Source organism: Patagioenas fasciata, chromosome 4, assembly GCF_037038585.1.
Source record: "Patagioenas fasciata isolate bPatFas1 chromosome 4, bPatFas1.hap1, whole genome shotgun sequence".
NCBI lineage: Eukaryota > Metazoa > Chordata > Aves > Columbiformes > Columbidae > Patagioenas > Patagioenas fasciata.
In genome coordinates, this window is record NC_092523.1 from 3,102,488 (window position 1) to 3,123,102 (window position 20,615).

General features: G+C 41.3%; 1 protein-coding gene across 1 annotated transcript in view; it reads left to right on the top strand.

The window, feature by feature from the left end:
- The window catches only part of DNAAF9 (dynein axonemal assembly factor 9), a 76,970-nt gene that overhangs the window by 14,215 nt on the left and 42,140 nt on the right, over nt 1–20,615 (top strand). The window contains exons 3-11 of the mRNA XM_065836845.2: nt 4,061–4,180; nt 5,803–5,927; nt 9,905–10,001; nt 10,929–11,035; nt 14,263–14,340; nt 16,277–16,375; nt 16,936–16,991; nt 18,114–18,249; nt 19,663–19,744. Of these exons, the coding sequence (XP_065692917.1) occupies nt 4,061–4,180; nt 5,803–5,927; nt 9,905–10,001; nt 10,929–11,035; nt 14,263–14,340; nt 16,277–16,375; nt 16,936–16,991; nt 18,114–18,249; nt 19,663–19,744 (900 nt within the window). The remainder of the gene's footprint in view (nt 1–4,060; nt 4,181–5,802; nt 5,928–9,904; nt 10,002–10,928; nt 11,036–14,262; nt 14,341–16,276; nt 16,376–16,935; nt 16,992–18,113; nt 18,250–19,662; nt 19,745–20,615) is intronic.

The following is a 20,615-nucleotide window of genomic DNA, read 5'->3' on the forward strand; positions in this document are numbered from 1 at the left end:
CAGCATTGTAGGATTCCAAAGGGAGATGAGAACTGGCTAATTATTGATAAAATTATTTAAATACAGTTACAGCTGATTTTTTAAAAAGGATATTGTTACCTAGTTTTAAAGTGGTTGAATGGTGACATTCTGACATTTTTTGCTGGGGAGAGAAGACACCACAAGTGTCAGGGAAAAGGAATTTGGAGGTTGGCACGTCAGATATCTTCAAAAAGCTGGAGCGTGTTGCTGTTAAAGCTGCTCAGAAAACAGTATCTCAAACGACTTACATTATACTGTATTTTTTCTTAACGTCGGTGTTTTCTCGCATTTGAGCTTCCAACAGAGATGTGAAGGTCACGGTGAAGCTGATCTGATTTCTGAGCATACGTGTTTCGTTTTGGTGGGGTATGTCTGTACATCCGACTGTAGTTGTAGCTGTTCTAACTGTAGATCAAACTGGTTTGTAGTTTTGCACTGCTAAGGAAAACTTTTACAGACCTCGATATTGATTTTCTATCCTCTCTGAAGAGAACAGGAACCCTTTAGAGTAAATCTTTTAGTGTATTTTACTTTGGTTTTCATATCTAACCTGCAGAGAGCTCTTGCTCGTAGGATGTGGGAGAAACCTCACCAGCGTTGATTATTCATCCCATTCCCTTTCCCAATGGAGATGATTTTAATGGTTATCATGCTACTTTTAGAGGGCCGTTCCACAACCGCGTGTTGGTTTTGGGCAGCTGTCCAAAGGTGCCATGTCCACCCTCTCCAGCTTCACCTTCCTGCGCCCTCCCTGGTGTCCCCGGAGCTCCCGTGGCTGTTTAATGTGCTATGGAACAACTCTTCTTTGTTTGGATACCAAAGGACGTGCCAGGAGTGCATGGCTGGGACAAAACCCAGGACTTTTGTTACCTGTAGGCTGTGTTTGTGTCAGCTTAGCAACCGTGAAATCACAGATACGAGGTGGCGGAGCTGAATACTTTTTGCTGAGCAAAACAGAAGTCTCAGCCTGTCCATAGACCTCTCTTCTTCCCTTTCTTCTATTTCCTACTTGCTTTTTGCATCAGTTCTGGTGGTTGGTTCATATCTTGCACCTGGTTCATCCTACCAAGCAGACATATATATATACATATATATATATATATATGATTTTTTCCCCTGTATTTGTCCAGACTTTTCTACCAATTTAACCAATTTAGCTTGTTGAGAGGCCAGATAAGCTCTGAGTGCAGGAGAAGAAGGAGAAGGGTTGGCCCCATGGGCTCTTAGACTGAGTCATTGTCAAACTACACCCTTGTGATGGGTTGGGAACAGGCTGGGAGTTACTAAACTCAGCTCAGCTGGAGACAGGCGTGGGGGTTTCCTAATTAATGGCCTTCCCCATTGTTCTATTGAAGACTCCTGATATGCTTTCTGGAGGTATCTTATCTTCGTCATTGCTTCATTTCCTGTTTATCTTCCGCTGACTTTATCTGTTCATTTAACTCCATATGTTTCTGTAGAATAATATTAAAGAATCTGGATACTAAAACAGACCCCACTTCCACAAAAGCAGATATTATGTGGAGTCGGTGTTTTTATGACACTCTAATTCCTTCCCCGCTAGTCTGTCAGTGCTCTGCAGGCAATAAACTCAGCCATGTCCTCTCTTTACAAGAGTTAAACTCAGGAGTTGTCTCCCTTGTTAACATCTTTGTCTTCCCTCCCTTTTGTCATTAACTGTAAAAGCATTTTTTTTGATATTTAGCTTTGAAGATAGATCTGCGTCAAGCCTGAAGAAGAGCTGGTACACCTGGATAATAGATAAGGACAGTTTCTCATTTTCCTTCTGATCTTCCCGACTTTTTAATCCTCTGTTCCCTTTTCTGCTTCACTCTTCTGTTAGCCTGTTTTTGAGCACACCACCTTTTTAGGCTTTGGGGACTGTTTGGCTTATAGTTGAGGGTGTTCTGTTAGATGAACTTTTGATCTGATAGGTGATGTTTGCTGGTGAAACACAAGTAATGCTGTTAATCCACCAGCTTGCTGCCACTGAAAGGGGCTGTCCCAACTCCTGATTAGTGCTCATCTGGTGGCCTTCAAAACTTGCTTCAGCTAGGCAAGTAATCAGTAAAAGAGTTTATCTTCAGGACATTGTGTGTGCTGGCTTTCCAATGCTAGAGCTGGTTTCAAGGAGACGGATTAAGTTTAAATAGAGGTCCCTGGAACAATGGGATGGTTCCTTCCTGGAAGAAGGGAGTCTCCGTACTTGATTTTAACTAAAATCCCACCTAGAGACAGGGGATTTGGCACCAATATTAGTGTGTTCAGTGCTACTGAATTCTGGATTGCATTGGTATACCTGCTTTCATGGGGCTGGGAATGTGAATAAAATAAGAAGATACAGTGTGTTCTCTCTCCTCTGTTTTGGGCTTTCTCTCTGAGTTCCCAGATCCAGGGCAATCTGTGCAGGAGATTATTGGCACAGCAAAGATGGAGCATTGCAGCAGAGGGGAAAAAATGAGTGATTTGCCTTGAGCCGCCTTTAGCTGAGTGTTATCAATGCCGTGACGCAAGTTACAGCTTGACTGCTAAGGCTCTCGAGACTCCCTTTGTCAAGGGGTGTCTCCTAACACACAGAATTGTGACTCGTTTAAAAAGACCACGCTCCAAGGATGTGTGTATGAACAGATCGGTGCCAGAAGCTCAATAGCGGAGAAATGAGGATTCCAAGACCGTGACTGGAAGGATTTTGGAGGGCTGAGAAAGCCGGGCCAAGTGTGATGGAGCTTTCCCCTTTCCCAACACAGTTCAAGGGATGCAACGCTGTTGTGTTTTATCGGTAATAATAACCATGAAGCCATCAGCAAGGAGCAATATTAGAGATTCATAGCTTCAGGACAATGTGAAGTGATTTAATTTGTCTCTTCTGTAGCCTCACCCCAAATATCTGATGCCTTGGAATATACCTGACGTATCCAAAGGCCAGTTACTAAACAAAAGAGTTAATTAAGATGTTGGATTCCGTAGCTGGATGCACATGTGGCATCTGGTTTGAACTTTAAAGCTGAAATATAGCTTTAAAAAAGGAATATAACTAGGAAAATATAGGGTTTGTGCAAATTTCTGGTGCATCCAGGTGACTCCTGCGTGTTCTGATTTCCAATGCAAGTCCTGAAACCCAGACACCCAGGCCGAGTTCTGACATTATCAGTGTACCGATCTTTCCTTTGGCCAGTGGTAACAAACCTTCATTTGCTGGCAGCCGTCTAACTGTATCCTAATATAACATGGTAGGAAAACCTGACGTTAGTGTTTATGAGAAGGTTTGTAGTGGTTGAGACTCTGACCTCTGTCAAGTGTAGATGTTGAGGATGTTGTTTTGTGCGTAGTTTTATTTGCGGAAAAAGCTTGATCTATTCCAGCAGAATTAGGAGTTGTGACTGTGAGATGAAAACACTTTCTATGACTTTCTGTGACTCGTTTCCTTTTTTCTTGTATTAATCTTGCATCTCTTCACATCCTCAGTAGTTTTAATTTTATTTTCCTAATGACCAGAAAAGGCTTTGATTGGAAACTGCTCGTATACCGTATGTTTTATCAGAGTATCTTTTAATAATTCATTAGAAATCCACACTGGCTTTCTGGTGACTCAGGGACCACACTGTAATACCGATAAGATAATGTTTAATCATGTATCCTAAAGCAGGAGATTTAGGTCACAGGATTAGTTTGTTAGGAAGCTTCAATCAAGAACATATTAATTAGAACGCATGCTGCATACAGACAGATGTTTCAGTTTGAATTACTAGATGAAATTGAACTTGGGTGGTACAGAGCACTGCGGAAAGCTAGGCTTATTTAATGCTTTTTAAGCGAGGCCTGTGGATTTAGGTCAAGAGTGGAATGTCAGCATGTGGCAATGAACTTGAAAAATACTTCCCTGTTTCCACTATATGTTCAACAGATGTAAGTGCCCACCAACTATAGGAGTTAAGTTAATACTCCTGTGTTAAAGTTTTCTTATTAGGGAAGAAAACAGACTTTTTAGGTGCACAATGTTAGGACACACAACATTTCACACGTGGTTTTGCTTTTGCAGGAATAGACAGTCGATACAATGAAGGTTGCAGGGAGCTGGCAAACTATCTGCTCTTTGGCTTGTACAACCAGAGTAACAATGACTTTGAAAGAACTGGCTTTCCTGAAGAAGTTCTTGATGGTGAGTGACATACTCAACATTTTTAGCTGTTTCTTTGGTCTCTTTGGAGGGAGGGTGAGCAAAAAAAAGGGGCAGACCTCCAAAATGTTCCTCTAGTGTTCTAAACCTGGACAAATGCAGCCCATTATCATAGAATCATTTCAGTTGGAAGAAGCATTCAGGATCATCGAGTCCAACCATAACCTGACTCTAGTACTACCCCATGTCCCTAAGAACCTCATCTAAACACCTTTTAAACCCCTCCAAGGATGGTGACTCCACCAGTGCCCTGGGCAACCTGTTCCAGTGCCCCACAGCCCTTTCCGTCTCTCATTGGATACTGTGCTCAGAAAACAAAAATATCTCAGTTCCGGATCAGAGAAACAGCAATCACCTTGTTAGATGCTTTGATTAAAAGGGTAAACACGATTTTGTTTGGGTTTATTTGCTTGTAGGTTTTCTTTTTAATAATTTAGCTTTTTCAGGAGTAAAATACAGCCCGTTTTTACAAACTAACTGTCCTGGAAAAGACTTAATTTCCCAATTCACGACCTCAAATCTCAGCTTGTTCCAGCTGATGTACCTGCAGACAGAATCACAGAGATATTTTCCAGATTTGATGGCCTTCTACATTACTGCACAAGGTCTTCATTTGCCTTGTGGTCAAAACATGACTGCAATTCCAGTGTTTCTTCTAGTCCAACATACTCTGCTACCCGAGTACCCCCTGCTTCTAGTTCAAACAAAACCACCACAAAAACCTTTTTAATGTGCCAAATAGACTATGGGCTCGTTGGCTACGTGTTCAGAGCAAAAAGCATTAATATTAACATTCCCTGAGAAGGTAAGATAAGTTTTGTGCATCACAGGATGAGCAAAGTCGGAGTTGGTTGTAGCCCATTCAACACAAGCTGTTCATAATCACAGAAAATTAAAAGGAGGTGGTTTAAGTACCCGTGGACCTTGCGCTCCCTCCTCTTCTGCCGCAACAGCCTGGACAAGTGTGCACATTTTCTTACATATCTTCCTAGTTTAGTCTGAAGTATTTGATGCAGTTTACCCTAGTTCAGTCATGTTATCTGTGTACATGTGTTCCAAATTACTGTGCGATCAAACTTCTGGAGTTCTAAAATACCAGAGCTGCTCTTTAACGTACTAACTCACTTCTGTAATGTTTGAAAGGTGGCCGCTCACTGTGATCATCAATTATTATTCCTTTATTTGCATGAAACTTTGAATATCTACCCCACAGACCGTAGTGCTGGTTTTTAGCTGGCCTGAAGTTCTGATGTAATATCAGGCAAGAAAAGCTCGAGTTTAGAGTTGTGTAAGGACTGGGCACTGACCCTCTTGGCTTCTCAAAGGAGGCGCTGATGTAAGTTCTATGCAAGAATTCCAAATAAACCCACAATTGTTCTGAACACCATCCAGTACTGTTCTACTTGGAATGGGTATGGCTGCCAAATGTTTCTTTTTTAAAGCAGTGGGGAATGAGTGTGTATTCAAATAGTTGAAACATTTTCTTCTATTGAGTTACAATACAGGAAGAATGTTTTCTGTTCCATTTCGCTTTTATTTTGTGCCCATATAATTCTGTGTATGGAGTCTTGATGCTGGAATAATATCTGTTCTGCTTGTTGCAGATATAATCATATTAATAAAACCTGACAGCGTCCATCTGTACTGTAACCCCGTGAATTATAATCATCTTTTGCCCTATGTGGCGCACTGGAGGAACCTCCATTTTCACTGTCTGACTGAAAATGAGGTAAGTGTGAAATGAATGCAGATGAGCATTGCTAATGGACTTGTTAATGAACTGATATTCAAAGTGAAATTTGTTTTTTACATTCCTTCCAGAAGCTTTTTTTCTGTTTCATGTTCAGGAGAGGGGTGATCTGTGTGTATACATATGGGTATTAATATTTTTTTCTTACGTTTGCAAGACGAAAAATGTTTTAAATACTTTGTGTTTTTTGGATCACGAAGACAAATTGTTCCCTTCTCCCACTAACGACTATTGCTTGGACATAAGTCAATGAACCTTTAATGAGGAGAACCTTAAATGTGAGAAATGCCGAGTCTGAATCAAGTACTACAGTCAGCATTTCCAGTGATAGCCTTATTTGCTACCAAAGCAGTGTTTTAATGCATTGTTTGCCAATAGTTTTAGACTATTAGAAAATACTTCCTTAGTAAGCCATTTAATCTCAATGAATTTCCTTATGTATTTTAACTTTGAGCTCTTCCTTGCAAGAGCTGTTATCCTCAGTATGGAGAAAAGCTGAATTTTGTTGCTCACTTTCGTTGGACTGTGGTCACTAGATCTGAGTTTGATCTTGCATTTAAAACTTAAGATATTCTTAGAAAAGCTGTGTTTATCATAGCAAAGTACTGTTAGAGGAGTTAAAACATGAAAATATTGCTTGTCTAGGTGCAGAATGAGAACCTTTTTATTCCAGTTGAGACTGGAAATCACAGAATGGACTGGGTTGGAAAAGCCCTCAGAGATCATCCAGTCCAACCCTTGGTCCAACTCCAGTCCATTGACCAGATCACGGCACTAAGTGCCATGGCCAAGCTCAGTTTACAAACCTCCAGGGCCGGTGAGTCCAGCACCTCCCTGGGCAGCCATTCCAATGCTGACCACTCTCTCTGCACAGAATTGCTTTCTCATCTCCAGCCTCAATTTCCCCTGGCAGAGTTGAAGCCCCTGCCCCCTTGTCCTATTGCTGACTGCCTGGGAGAAGAGCCCAATCCCCCCTGGCTAGAACTGCCCTTCAGGTCGTTCTAGAGAGTGCTGAGCTCACCTCTGAGCCTCCTCTTCTCCAGACTGAACAAGCCCAGCTCCCTCAGCCTCTCCCCATAGGGCTTGTGTTCAAGTCCCTTCCCCAGTCTTGTTGCTCTTCTCTGGACCCGCTCCAGCACTTCAATCTCTTTCCTGACCTGAGGGGCCCAGAACTGAACACAACACTCCAGGTGTGGCCTCCCCAGTGCAGAGTACAGGGAAGGATCACTGCCCTTGTCCTGCTGACCATGCTATTTTTGATAAATGCTTCTTCCTAAATGCCATCATGGGATGCTTCCCCCTCTGCTCAGTTCTGTGTAATTCCTTTTCTAAATTAGTTATACTAAAATTTGAAGGGAGTGAATTAACCTGCGATGCCAATGGGTGAAGCTGGTGGGAGAATGAATGGGGCAGGTCAGGGAGAGAAACCTCTTGTTCCCTTGAGTTTGCAGCAGGAAAGTGATGAGAACTATGATTGATTGTGGTTTTGTGTGGCTGTTTGGTAGTTTAAATCACAGAGTTATGAAATAACTTAGGTTAGAAGTGACCTCCGGAGATGATCTCGTCCAGCCTGCTGTTTCAGGCAGCGTTAGCGATGGGATCAGATCAGGTTACTCGAGTTTTTTTTGCAGCTGGATGTTGAAAAACCTCCAAGGGTGATGACTGCAGAACTTCTCTTGGCTCTCTGCTCCATTACCTGACTGTCCTAATGGTGAAAAGTGTTTCCTTTACCCAGTCTGAGCCTCTCTTGTTTGAAATCACGTTCTTTGTCATGCATCCCACCACTGCATATGGGAGAGACAGGCTTCAGCATCTCAAGAACATTTTTGGGGGTGTTGAAAGGCAACTATGAGGTCCAACCATGGGTCTCTTCTTGTCCGACAAGTGCCCCAACCCACTGATCATTGTGGTGGCTCCAGTTTGTCCTGTCCATGGGTCCCAAAACTGGATGCGATGGTCTAGATAGAGTCCTGTGAATGCTGCACAGAGGGGATAATCCTTGTTGAGATGTAAACAGCTGAGCTATAGGTTAAAACAAGTCTTAGCAAAACCTAGAGCTTGGCTTTGCAAGGTTTTTCTGTTGCCAAATCCCTATTGAAAGGGCAAATCTTGACGCGTACCTGATGGTGGTAAAACACACGCGTTTTGCGACAAAGACTGGAGGAGTTTTAACACACATTTACTGGCTAAACCGCAGTCTCAGCTGTTCAGATTTTGAGCTGCATCTGCTTAATGGGCTTTTGTATGATTTCTGGTGGTAAGGAGTAAACTTAATCGCACAGTGCTGGCTTGAAACGATGTTGAAGCAGGAAGGTAAACCACGTGCTTTTGCTGTTTGTGGAAATGACTGGAAAACTTTGATTTCTGAAGTTGAAAAGACAAGGTTGACTTGGTTGCTGTTTCATGGGAGATCTGTAAGAACTGCCCGTTTCCAAGATAACCTCTGAAAGAGAAATCAAAATAACATTGCCGTGTCAGGCTTTAAGTGCATCCTGTTTACAGGAGGGTTGCCTGGAGTGGCTTTTAAGCATACATATATATTTTGCAGTGATAGAAATAACTTTTGCTTGCTTTTAGGAAGAGGAAATCAAAAAAGCTCCAGAGCTTTATGAATAATAAAAGCCACGTCATGCCCGTTCTGCACAACTCTTGATAAATCTGGCCAAACCCAAAGCCTCTCCGTTCTTCCTTCCTACTCACCTTTAACTAGACCATAGGAACTGAAGTGAATACCCTCGTTATCAAAAGTAAAAAACCATATTATTAAAGAAAGCCTATTTCCAAAATGGCCAAATATGATAAAATATTGAAATTTGGTGCGTACTTTATAAGCTTTCTGGGTGTCAAGACTGTACCATTTATGGAACAGTCTCGGATACCTGCAATAGCACATAGTGAGCAAGCCTTTAGCACCCTGCCAAAACCCATGTTCTTATTCTAATGGCGTTTTAAGTCTTGAGAAACCAGCGGTTGTTTGAGGCTTGGCTTTGAACCCAGGCTTTGATCTGGCTTCCCGGGATGGAAGAACATGGAAGCACTTGGGCTACGTCTTAAATTCAGGCTTGTCTTCAAAGGACTTGTTCTTAAAATAAAGAACTGGAGCTTACAAGAGGGATATACAAAAGGTTAATGATTATGTAATTTACCTTGATACCAAGTTCAGAGCGGTGTATATTAAAAAAAGTAGGATTAAATAAACCACCACCGCTTACTGATCTTTCTCCAGAAAGCGATTCTTGAATTACCCAGCCTGTTGATTTCAGGCTTGGTACTAAACTGGGACTTTTCAGGTAAAAATCAGAGAGCATTTTTAGATTTTTGTTCTGCTTTAAAGTGATTTTTGTGTCATTTGTCTCACCAGTTCAGTTTTTATGCTTTTCTGAGCTGGAAGGGTGACGTTTGTTCTTCAGGCGACTTCAACCCATTGCGAGCGTGCAACAGCAAAACAGTGTTTGCACGGTGGTGTCTCCTCCTTCCCTCCTCCTTTCCCTGCATACACCTCTTGTTCTCATTCTGTGACCCAGGGTGTATATTGTCAGTTGGCTTTTCCAGTTTAATGTTGTTTTTTGATGTTATTTTTCCCTCAGTGACAAGTTTTATTTTGTGGCACATCCGTTGGCATTCTCAAAACGTCTTCTATTCCTTTAAAACTGTCCAGAATGTAGTAGGCGATGTTCAAAGATATCACTTAAAGCTGAAAATAAAGTGTATAGTTATGCCTTCATATAACCTTATTAAAAACCTTGCTCGGAAGTTTGAGTTTTAAAGGACAATTTCCATTGGCTGGATGTATCTCTGCCATGATATAGTTTACTAAACCATAGGTAATATTGTAGTGGATTACATGACATTTGCTGTAGAATTAAACCAGTACAATACATATTCTCTTTTGTGCAAAACTAACGATGGAGTCAGGCCTGCCCTGACCAGATTTTGTTTTAAATGGTTTCTTGCAGTATGAAGATGAAGAAGCTGCAGAGGAATTCAAGATTTCCAGCTTTGTAGACATGGTTCGAGATTGCAGCCGCATTGGTATTCCATACAGCTGCCAAGGTGGGTTTGCTTGCCTTATGCAAATAGTTTTGCAGCATGCAAGTCAACGCACTTCAGGGAATGAAGTTTCTTTGGTAAGAAATAAGGATTAATATGTCAATAGTTTCCTTTCAGCCTCTTTTTCCTTAAGAGTTGGGTTTCTTACTGAAAAATGGAAGCCCTAAGACTCGATCTGAAGAGTGAATGCTCAAGTGTGAGAAGTAATTTGCATTCAGAGGAGTGTGTCCTGCCACGACAGACGCTCTCTATTCCCATGGGAGCTCCGGATAAATGCTCCCTTCTGTAAGGAAAGAACAAACATTTCGTTATGCAAGTTTCCTTTTTTAGCGCTGCAGGAACGGGGCTGCATGGTTTCCTGTTATGATCTGCAGCCAACCCAGCAGCCTGGACAGTGTCATCTCACATTGTTCACCAAAGTATGTTTTGCAGTATCCAAAATAGTGATGAAAGCCAAGCTGTGCATAAGCACATGGGGTTTTGGATCCATAGTACAGTAGGTAAAAGGCAAAAAAAACCCTAAAAAGTTGCTTTCTATGCTCTGATTGCCCAGAAAATCATTAATGGGGGAAGGATGGCGGGTCTTTGTTAGGAATTATCTAAGGAAGGTGTGTAGCTTGAGGATAATAATCACACTTGAGATGGCTTATGGCTTCACCTATGAGTGCCAGTCTGAACAGTCCTCCCCCCCCCCGATTGAAAATCTGATTAATGTGGGGATAATGGTGACAGGATTTTACTTAAGGGCAAATATTTGAAGAAATTGGAGTAAGCAAAGCTCCCTCTTTATTATCTTGAATTTTAACGGGCATAGTTTTGCTGATAGCCTTGGAATTAAATTTGGAAGGAGACATAATATCCTTTATTAAAGCAATAGCTGGAAAAAAAGGAACATTGTGAGAATGTTTCTGTGAAACGTTTCTTTTGCAGGTCATCTGCAGATATTTGATATGTTCATTGTTGAAAAGTGGCCAATCGTGCAGGCTTTTGCTCTGGAAGGAATTGGAGGCGATGGCTTCTTTACGATGAAATATGAAGTGAGTAGTTACATTTCTCATTTCCCTCTGTTTCCGTTCTGAAGCAGAAATTGAATCATGGAGTGGTTTGAGTTGGAAAGTACCTTTTGAGATCATGCAGTGCTGACTCACTGCTCAAATGAGCTGCTAAGTTGGATCAAGTTTTTCCGGATCTTATGAAACTGAATGTGTGAGGATGGAGACACCACAGACTCTTTGGAGCACACAGCACTCTGGTCTCGATAAACCATGATTGTTTGGTCCCCTGTTGTGTTTTAGAACTTTATCTTCTAGACCCTCATCTACCAAGAGCAGAAAACACTTATTTTAAACTCCTCCAGATGGATATAGACTTTCAAGAGTAGTGCAAGAGAAGCTGGTTAGTGACAAACGCCTTGAACTGAACTGAGAAAATCAGGAGTGACTGTATTTCTTGGGTCACTGGTGGGTCATCTACTTTCCCCACCGACATTATATATTCTTGAGTCATCAATAGGGCAACATTCAAGCTTCTGGATGATGCTCCTAGTTTCAATGGTTTGCTGTTCCACTCTGAGCAACTTGTGTAATTTGATTTGCTTATTTATTAAATATACTCTAGCAGCATCTTCAGAGCGCAGCTTTGTATTTATGTACTCGTTTGAAGCTGCTTTGTATTTCATTTTCCTGGACCTGTGCCACAGAAATGCAGATGTCCTATTTTTCTTCTCGCTTCTCCATTTTTACAGCCAGAACGTTCTTTGTCTGACTTCTGACACCTGGAAAAAACCCAAGGAATTCATTGTACCATTATTAAAGTCTCATCACATGTAGTACTGTGCATCTTGCTCAAAAACTTATTATATGAGTTCAAGTGCGCTTCTCTGCTTTCACTGACACCTTTCCTCATGCATTTTTTTGTTCATTCCATCACTAGTCCTCTAATCATCTTGTTGTGTGAACTTGTCAAGAACGTTAAATACAAGTGCAAATAGATGAGCATCCTTGTGGAGGTATCAGCAGCCCCCACTCACGGCTGAAATTAGTCAACGACTGTGAATTTAAGATTTATTTGGGTATTTAATTACCCATGCCAATTAATTTCATGGATCCGGAGGGGCTTTGACAAAACATGGCAACGACTTTGTAAAGACAGAGCCAAGCCCTATGGGGAGAGGCTGAGGGAGCTGGGCTTGTTCAGTCTGGAGCAGAGGAGGCTTAGAGGTGAGCTCAGCACTCTCTAGAACGACCTGAAGGGCAGTTCTAGCCAGGGGGGATTGGGCTCTTCTCCCAGGCAGTCAGCAATAGGACAAGGGGGCATGGGCTTCGACTCTGCCAGGGGCAATTGAGGCTGGAGATGAGAAAGCAATTCTGTGCAGAGAGAGTGGTCAGCATTGGAATGGCTGCCCAGGGAGGTGCTGGACTCACCGGCCCTGGAGGTTTGTAATCTGAGATTGACCATGGCACTTAGTGCCATGATCTGGTCAATGGAGTGGAGTTGGACCAAGGGTTGGACTGGATGAGCTCTGAGGTCTTTTCCAACCCAGTCCATTCTGTGATTTCCTCTTTCATTGTGGGAGTTAATACCGGTTTTATGGTGCTTTTGCAGCCTTAAAAGAGAGCACTGGCAATTCTCAGTGTCTGTTTTGAAGTGTGTTAAGCTCTGGCAGCTCAGCCAGTTCCAACCCGAGTTCTTGATTTCTTCCTCCTTCAAGTCTTAAGGGGATTTGAAGTGCAAAGGGACATTCTTAACTTTTGACGTTACTGTTTATGCATAATTCTGTCAGGCAGCTGCTGTGTGTCACTAATGGGGAGGGAAAAAACAGATCTATGGGAGGAAGTACATATAGAATCACTGGAAATGATCTATCAATGAATACTTCTGCTGTTATTATAGTAAAAGGGGGTGTTCTTGTACATTTTTATCTCCTCAAACTGACTTTATTGCTGCTGTGCATTCTGTGCTGTTAGATCTGAAGATAATCTAATAGTGATAACCTATTAATATATTTGTTTTGGTGTTTTAAGGGCATTTGCTCTTAGCACAGAATTCACAGGTGCTCAGGATGCTGTAATGCAGAGAATTTACTGATGGGTGAATGCACGTGATGTCTGGGAAATAATTATTGCCGTATCTAATGATATGAATAACTGGAATAACTATAAAGCAGCCGTTTGAAGAAAATTCAGCGTTGTGTTTTTAATTGAGTGGCGGGGAGCCCTGTCAATGCAGAAATTGTTCAGACACAAGTGTCCCTTAAGAATATATTTTTTAATAGTGTTCATCATCTTATTACTTGGAAGAAGATATTAAGTTAAACAAGTTTTGCCTGAATTTACATTACGCTCACAGCAAGAACTGGCTGGTGCGTAGGATGAGTAACCTTGGAATCTGCTTCTTGTCTGTCTTGTCTCAGAAAATTCCTCTTTCCCTTTTGGCCGCACCAGCCGATACTGTTCTTGCTTATTAACTCCATTTTGAAAAACTTTGTGAAACTATTTCACAGAATCCCAGAATGTCAGGGGTTGAAGGGCCCTGGAAAGCTCATCCAGTGCAATCCCCCCATGGAGCAGGAACACCCAGCTGAGGTTCCACAGGAAGGTGTCCAGGCGGGTTTGAATGTCTGCACAGAAGGAGACTCCACAACCTCCCTGGGCAGCCTGGGCCAGGCTCTGACACCCTCACCATGAACAAGTTTCTTCTCAAATTCAAGTGGAACCTCCCGTGTTCCCGTTTGTACCCATTGCCCCTTGTCCTACCACTGGTTGTCACCGAGAAGAGCCTGGCTCCATCCTCCTGACACTCCCCCTTTCCATATTGATCCCCATGAATGAGGTCCCCCCTCAGTGTCCTCTTCTCCAGCTCCAGAGCCCCAGCTCCCTCAGCCTTTCCTCCCACGGGAGATGCTCCACTCCCTTCAGCATCTTGGTGGCTGCGCTGGACTCTCTCCAGCAGTTCCCTGTCCTTCTGGAGCTGAGGGGCCACAACTGGACACAAGATTCCAGGTGTGGTCTCACCACATTTGTTTGAAAGATGCAAGTAGAACTTTGCACATGCTTTGAAGCCTCACTTGAGGAAATGAGGCTCTGAAGCATCCACAACACTTGAATCTGGTCCGTTCCTTTGTAACCATTAGTGTAAAAATATTCTGAATTCGTAGTTAAGGGCTGTCACGTTGGGCGATGTGCTGCAAGTCTGTTCCAGTGTGGCTTAAACCTGAATCTGTGGCATTTTTCATGATGTTTTTCACATTTAAAATCTTTTTCAGTTAATGGATGTCAGCGTTGATTTGTGGAAGACGTACAGCAAAATGGATCCAGTTTCCCTGGAGGACTTGTTGTTTGAGGTAATGTGGGCGAAATATCCTCAAGGACTGGTCTGTTAGTGTAGCCACAGAGCAAAATTGTTGTGATGTTTTGGGTTTGTTTGTAACAGCATTTACAGAATTAATCTGCTGACTGTTCACTGTTGTTCTCAGAGCCTCTTTCCCTTCCTCAAATCGACCACAAAGTCCACGAAATCCTCCTTTTGCAACAAGGCAGGGAAAAAGAATTCGCTCTAATTTACAGCTGTAATTCCAGGAATATAAAAAAGCACTTTTTGGGATTGCCCTGGAACTACTTTAGGTTGGGAAACAGTGACACACAGTGGCTGCTCTGGCCCTTTGTGAAATACAAACACAATATAAAGTGATTTCTCAATTTAATGCATTCTGATCTCGGTGCTGGAGAAGAAAACAACACATCAGTAGATATTATTTTGTTGCTCGTTTTTTCATCAGTTTCCAGCTTGGCAGCGAAATAGGCTCCTAATTTGTAGCAAGTTCAGCAGTAAGTATCCGTTATTATTAAAATTTAGTTGTTTAATCAACTGCTGTAATGAAAATTAAAATGTCATACGGGCTGTCAGTCTAAATAGTGACTGATACTTCACTTCCCTCTGCCTGCAGAAGTGAGAGATGTAGTCTTGATTTTTCTTAACCTGGTAACTGACTTATTTATCAGATTTCGAAGTTTGAAACCTGGAAGTTATTAAATTGGCTTTAGATTTCCTGAAAAGAATAAAAGAACGGGGTTGTCATCCAACTCTATCATGAAATTGATGATGTTATAAATGGTGTTCTCAGTGAGGCTGAAGTTGGGTGATCTTAAAGAGCATTTGAAGCTGGTATATGTTGATACCTTTTTGTTAACACAGCTTTGATTTTAGAACGTCCTGACTTGAACTCTACTTGGGATTTAGAAGGATGTTCTGTACAATAGTGTCACTGACAAAAGCACTTTGTAGCTTCTATGAAGAGATTATTTGAGCCTGAAATATTCCCCAACAAGCATTTTTTCCCTCTAAATGTAAACCCTTCATTTTAAACCTCTAGGCTTTATTAGGATTTTGGAAAGCTTGTAAGATTTCATCCACTTTTACTCTCTGAATTTCATTCATTGCTGCATTAGTGAAGTGACTGCAGTAAAATACTGTATCATACCTCTGCGAAAATCATAGTTCAGGTTCTGCCTGTTCCGTATCTCTGAAGATCCACACTCTCTTAAATCTCTTATTTTCCGAGTTTGTATGTGACAGGTAACTGAAAGCAATCTGGAGAGCATTTTAAAATTGCTTGGTTCTCTAAGGTTCCTGCATTATCTCCATGACACACTCTTTTTATTGATTCCCTGATTATTTTCAATTCATTTTAATGCAACACTTACTCGTAGTCACCTTCCTTTTTTATTCTGCTTTAATGAGGTGTTACTGATGTTTCCTTTTCCACTTATACAAATAGAGATAAAGGAGGGATCATCTGCCCCTTGCACATCAATCCAGATTCCCCACCCCGCTCCTCATTTTCTGTCCGTAATCTTTCTTAATGTCAGACACCAATTACTGGAGAACCACTTATAGATTTAAAACTTGACAATTAAACCTGTCCAAGTGTTGATTTCGGAAACCTGATGGGAAAGATGAGGTTTGAATGATGAGCGATCTCTAAACTGTGTTTCCTAAGGTTAAAGGCAGATAAAGGGCTCTGGTCCTTTTCCTTCTCCTGCCTCCAAAAAACCCCAAATGTCTAACAAAGGAAAAAAATACATCCCCAAAAGACCCCCTAAAATCCAACAGTCATTACCTTTTAAAAGATGTTTATTTTCTTGCGTTTATTGTTTCATTGGGCAGGCTGGATTCTATACTGCATACTAAAATGTAAATTATATTGGGTCATTCAGTACCATCTGTGACTTCCTTTCTCTTGTGTAACACCTTACTAATAATGTGGATTTTTTTAATAGGATTTAGCGATTTTTGAACACCAGTGGACCAAGTTTTTTGCTAATTTCGATACTGAAGTTCCCTTCATTCTGGAGCTGTCGGAATCTCAGGCCGGGGAGGTATGTCTGCTTCACTAACCCTTTGAACTGCTATTGCCATCCATGCAGAACTAATAAGTGTTCAGCATTGGTGATTTTTATATGTCTTTTATTGTTTTTCCTCGCTACCCCATCTCACCTTTTATGTTTGAGGAGTACAAACCTATTCTTTTAAGCTCACCATCCACCTTTCCTATCCATAGCATGATCCTTGGCACTGCCTGGTGTAATTCATTGAGTGTTTCTTCACTAATCAGCAAACTTAGTTAATTTACGTCTGTACAACAAGTCCCGATTTGTAGGTGGGTTGACTTTTCATGTTGGTGGAAGCTTCGGTATGTACACATCATATCTCAAACATAATTGATGGTAACACACAGCACGACTAATACCACAGTGCTTTTGGTAGTAGCTGTTGCTTTGTAAGCGTATGCAAGACGTGATGGTTTTTGGGTTTCTTTATGGAGGGTGGAAGTAGTTTTTGAATAGGAGTTTTCTCTGAGAAGGATTATTCAGGTTTGGTGACGATAAATCACTTTCTGTTCATTTGTTAATTAGGTTTTGTTTTTAATTCTTGACAGCCTTTCAGAAGTTACTTCAGTCATGGGATGATCTCAAGCCATATAACAGATAACAGGTATTACTTGTTATTCCCTGTGAAAGTGTGGTGTCACTAGTACCTCAGTGTATTATTTCCATATTTCAATATGTTATTTCCATATTTCGGTGTATTATTTCCATATTTCTCTACTGTAATGCTTACAGTTCCTTTTGGGACCATCCCAGTGTATCACGTCTCATCTTAAAAGAAAAAGTGAAGGTGCTTCTGGGAAGGATAAGCTGAATTTTCATGGGATTTAATGCTGTAGTTAGTGCATATACAATGTCAATATGTTTGAAACCATCCACCTTGTGCATTCTAATATAATCAATGTCTTCATAGCCAGATATCTAAACGAACTCATTAACTTATTATGCAGGACACCTATGTTTGAAAATGCTCGTCTTTTTTATGTGCTGCTTCAAACCAATTAAAATATGAAGGTTAAAGATCTTGTTATACTTTTGTGAGTCACGACATGCACAAGACCAACACTTAAAGCAGAGTGGTTTAAAACCCAAATCTTTGCCAATATAAGCTGGATTATATAGATCGGCTTGATTTTATTTAGCGTAGAGTTCCGAGAGAGGAAGGTTGGTTGGCATATGTTGCAAACCCAAACCTTCTGCTGTTTTGAGCTAAATAAAGGTTGCTGAGCTACTTGAATGTCTCTGCAGATGCTTCTTTATTTGGAATTAAACAGTGGAGTTCAATGTCCTTTATTGTTTCCAACATCCTATGTTGTTTGCATTTAAATAACGAAAAGAAAAGCCTTGACCTCTTTGGCTGAGTCTTGGGCCTAAAGCCAGAACTAAAACCAAAATAAGTTTAATTCCAGTATAGTAATATCAGGGTTTAAACTAGTCAGCTTTTCAAGGCAATTTACTTGAAAAAAGAGAAAAAATCTCTAATATCATTTGGAAGACAACCTGGAGACACATTCTTGTATATAAAAGAAATGATAGTCTTGTTAATTCAAGAAGTGTTTTCCTTTGGAACTCAGTCTTTTCAATGGGAAGCCGTAGTGAGTTAGTTTTGTCCTACTCTTTTAGTCAGAAGCTGAATAATTGGTCCATCAGACTTGAAAGCTTGAATTTCATTCGTTACTTGCCAGTTTTCTTCAGGTATTTTGGGGGTGATCCCCTCTTCTCTCCGCAGCCCCAACCGCCAGCCCTTCGTTCTCTTTGGTAGCCACTCAACCAAGGACAACTTGAACTCTGGGAACTTTAACTTCCCGTCAGAAGGACATCTGGTTCGCAACACCGGCCTTGGTGGGAGCACCGCGAAACACATGGTAAGGCTTTGAAGTCATCATCTGACATCTTTAAGCAAACGCTCACCTTCCATGAGCTAAATACCTGATTTTTAACATAAGAAAACATATCTTAAGCATGAGTTTAAGGAACGGATTTCCCTTTTCTCTCTCTTTCCAAGTCAGACTATACTGGATGTTTAATCAGGGATTGCTGAATGAGTTATAATATTTTTCCCCTTTAAAAAGACAACTTTTGTAATGCTCATGCTATGTGTGGGGTGGGGAGCGGAAACGTCGTTTCCGAGGGCATTTGTCCTCTCCATAAAGTGCAAATCTTCCTGATGGTTGTATATGATGTACTTAACTCTGGCACATAGGTTTTATTTTAATCAGAATTGTTTAGCTGTTTCTTAAAAAGAAATGGATAGTTTTGAATAGACAAAGGATATTTAGTTGTATCCGCATTTTAGCAAATTAAACTGAAAAAACCAAGTCTTTCGGGTGTTTTCCGAGAATGTTCCGCTCAAGTTGTAAGATTAACTTGTTTCCGTTTTCAAGTAAAAAAAACCTTTAAGTTTTAAAACATATGATGAGGTCGCTGGCTTGTTGGGCTGCCGCGCAGGGGACGTAACGGGGGACTTGGGATCCTCCGGGTGCTCCGAGGAGGGAGCCGCGGCCAAGGAGCAGAGGTAGCGTGCGGATCGCCTGGTGGCGTTCGCCCCTTTCCGCGGGCGCCGAGTTGGTTGTGCTGTTGAGGAGGTGGATGTGGTGGAGTCCAGGTCATCGTGGAGTGAGCGTATGAGTGAGGGAATGAGTTTCTATGGTCTTGTGACAACATTTCATGCGTAGTTGCTGTAGGAATGGTTGGATGTGAGTATTCTGGACGTGGGTTAAAATCCTGAGAAAGGCTCATTCTCCATAACCCGCTTGCTGTAAAAACACATTCAATTTTGTGTTCTTTTCTTGCTGTTTTAAGACCATTCAATATTGTTCATAATACAACTTTTATTTTCCTGATGGTGGTACTTGCTCCACCTGTTAGATGCTGACGTTGTTCTTAAAAAGGTGGTTTATTTACAGGTAAAGGTGACACTGTTTTAATAGGGTATCCTGAAAATAGTAAATAAGACCGAGTGCGAGCATAGTTATGGGAACCTGACACACTTTCCTCTTCATGAAAAGAGCAGTTGACGTAGGAAATTGAAAACATGCTTAACGCTAATGGAAGTCAGAGCTCATCTCCTTTCCAAAGCCTTCCAACCGTTCAGGTCAAGTCAAAAGTGAAATGTACCTTTGAAAACGTAAGTCGCTTTTTTCGAAGCCGTTTCAGTCTGTGTCGTGCCCTTCTGTAGTATGGCAGTGGTTAGAAGGCTTGAGGGGAACTTATTGTTAATTATTGCACCAAGTGTTTTTACTAAGGCCTTTTTATATCTCGTTAATACCGACAACCAGGTAGTGCAGTGTGTGTCTCCAAAGGGACCTCTGGCTTGCTCAAGGACCTATTTTTTTGGAACCACTCACATTCCTTTCCTGGGTAAGTTTATTTAAAAATCCAGAGTGCCAAGCAGTGATTTCAAACAATTCTCTTTGGTCATTTAAAATTTGTAGCAATTAAACACAGCTTTGATTCCCTTATAAATATTCAACCACAGAGAGGGGGATACTCTGTAATTCTGTAGCATGAAATGGTAGCAGAATTGTTCTCTTGCACATCCTGCATGTGTTCAGGTGCAAAAATCTGTCAGATAATGGCAAGGAATGATTCAAAGGCCAAGAAGGGTTTGTGTTTGCATCAAAATTCAGTGTGAAGGGAGAGAGTCCCTTGTTCCATACAGCTTTATAGAAAAATGGTCTCCAAAAATATAGTAATTCAAGTAAGTGGTAGTTGTCACATAAGCCTGCCTTTTTTTGTTTGTTTTTTACAAAATAACTGAGGATTTTAAAAATTATTGATAAAATTATTCGACTTTTATCCTTTATCGTGATTTTCCTACCCATTTGAAACAGCTGCATGAGTCTATGGACCAAGTCTCTGTCCTTAGGGTTACTGTATATCTTGAAACCACATCCAGCTCAGAAAGTACCTGAAGAGAGGACGGTTGGAGCTTGCAAAGCAGAAGGGATCACAGCATGTGCTTGTTCTAGTTGTGCTTTTTCCTGGGCATCCAGGAATGGCCAATTTAGGAGACAAGATACAGCACGAGAGATGTTTATTCTGACCCAGCGCAGCTGGTTTTAGGGGACTCAGCTTTTAGTTTTGGCTTATGTATGCACTCAGTTGACCTTTGCTTTGCTCTTTTCTAAAATGAACAAACAAGCTGCAGTTATATAAAACACTTGTGTAAGATACACAGCAGAAATGTTATACCCAAGAAGTTGTGTGTAAACGCTTCCAAAAGTGCTTT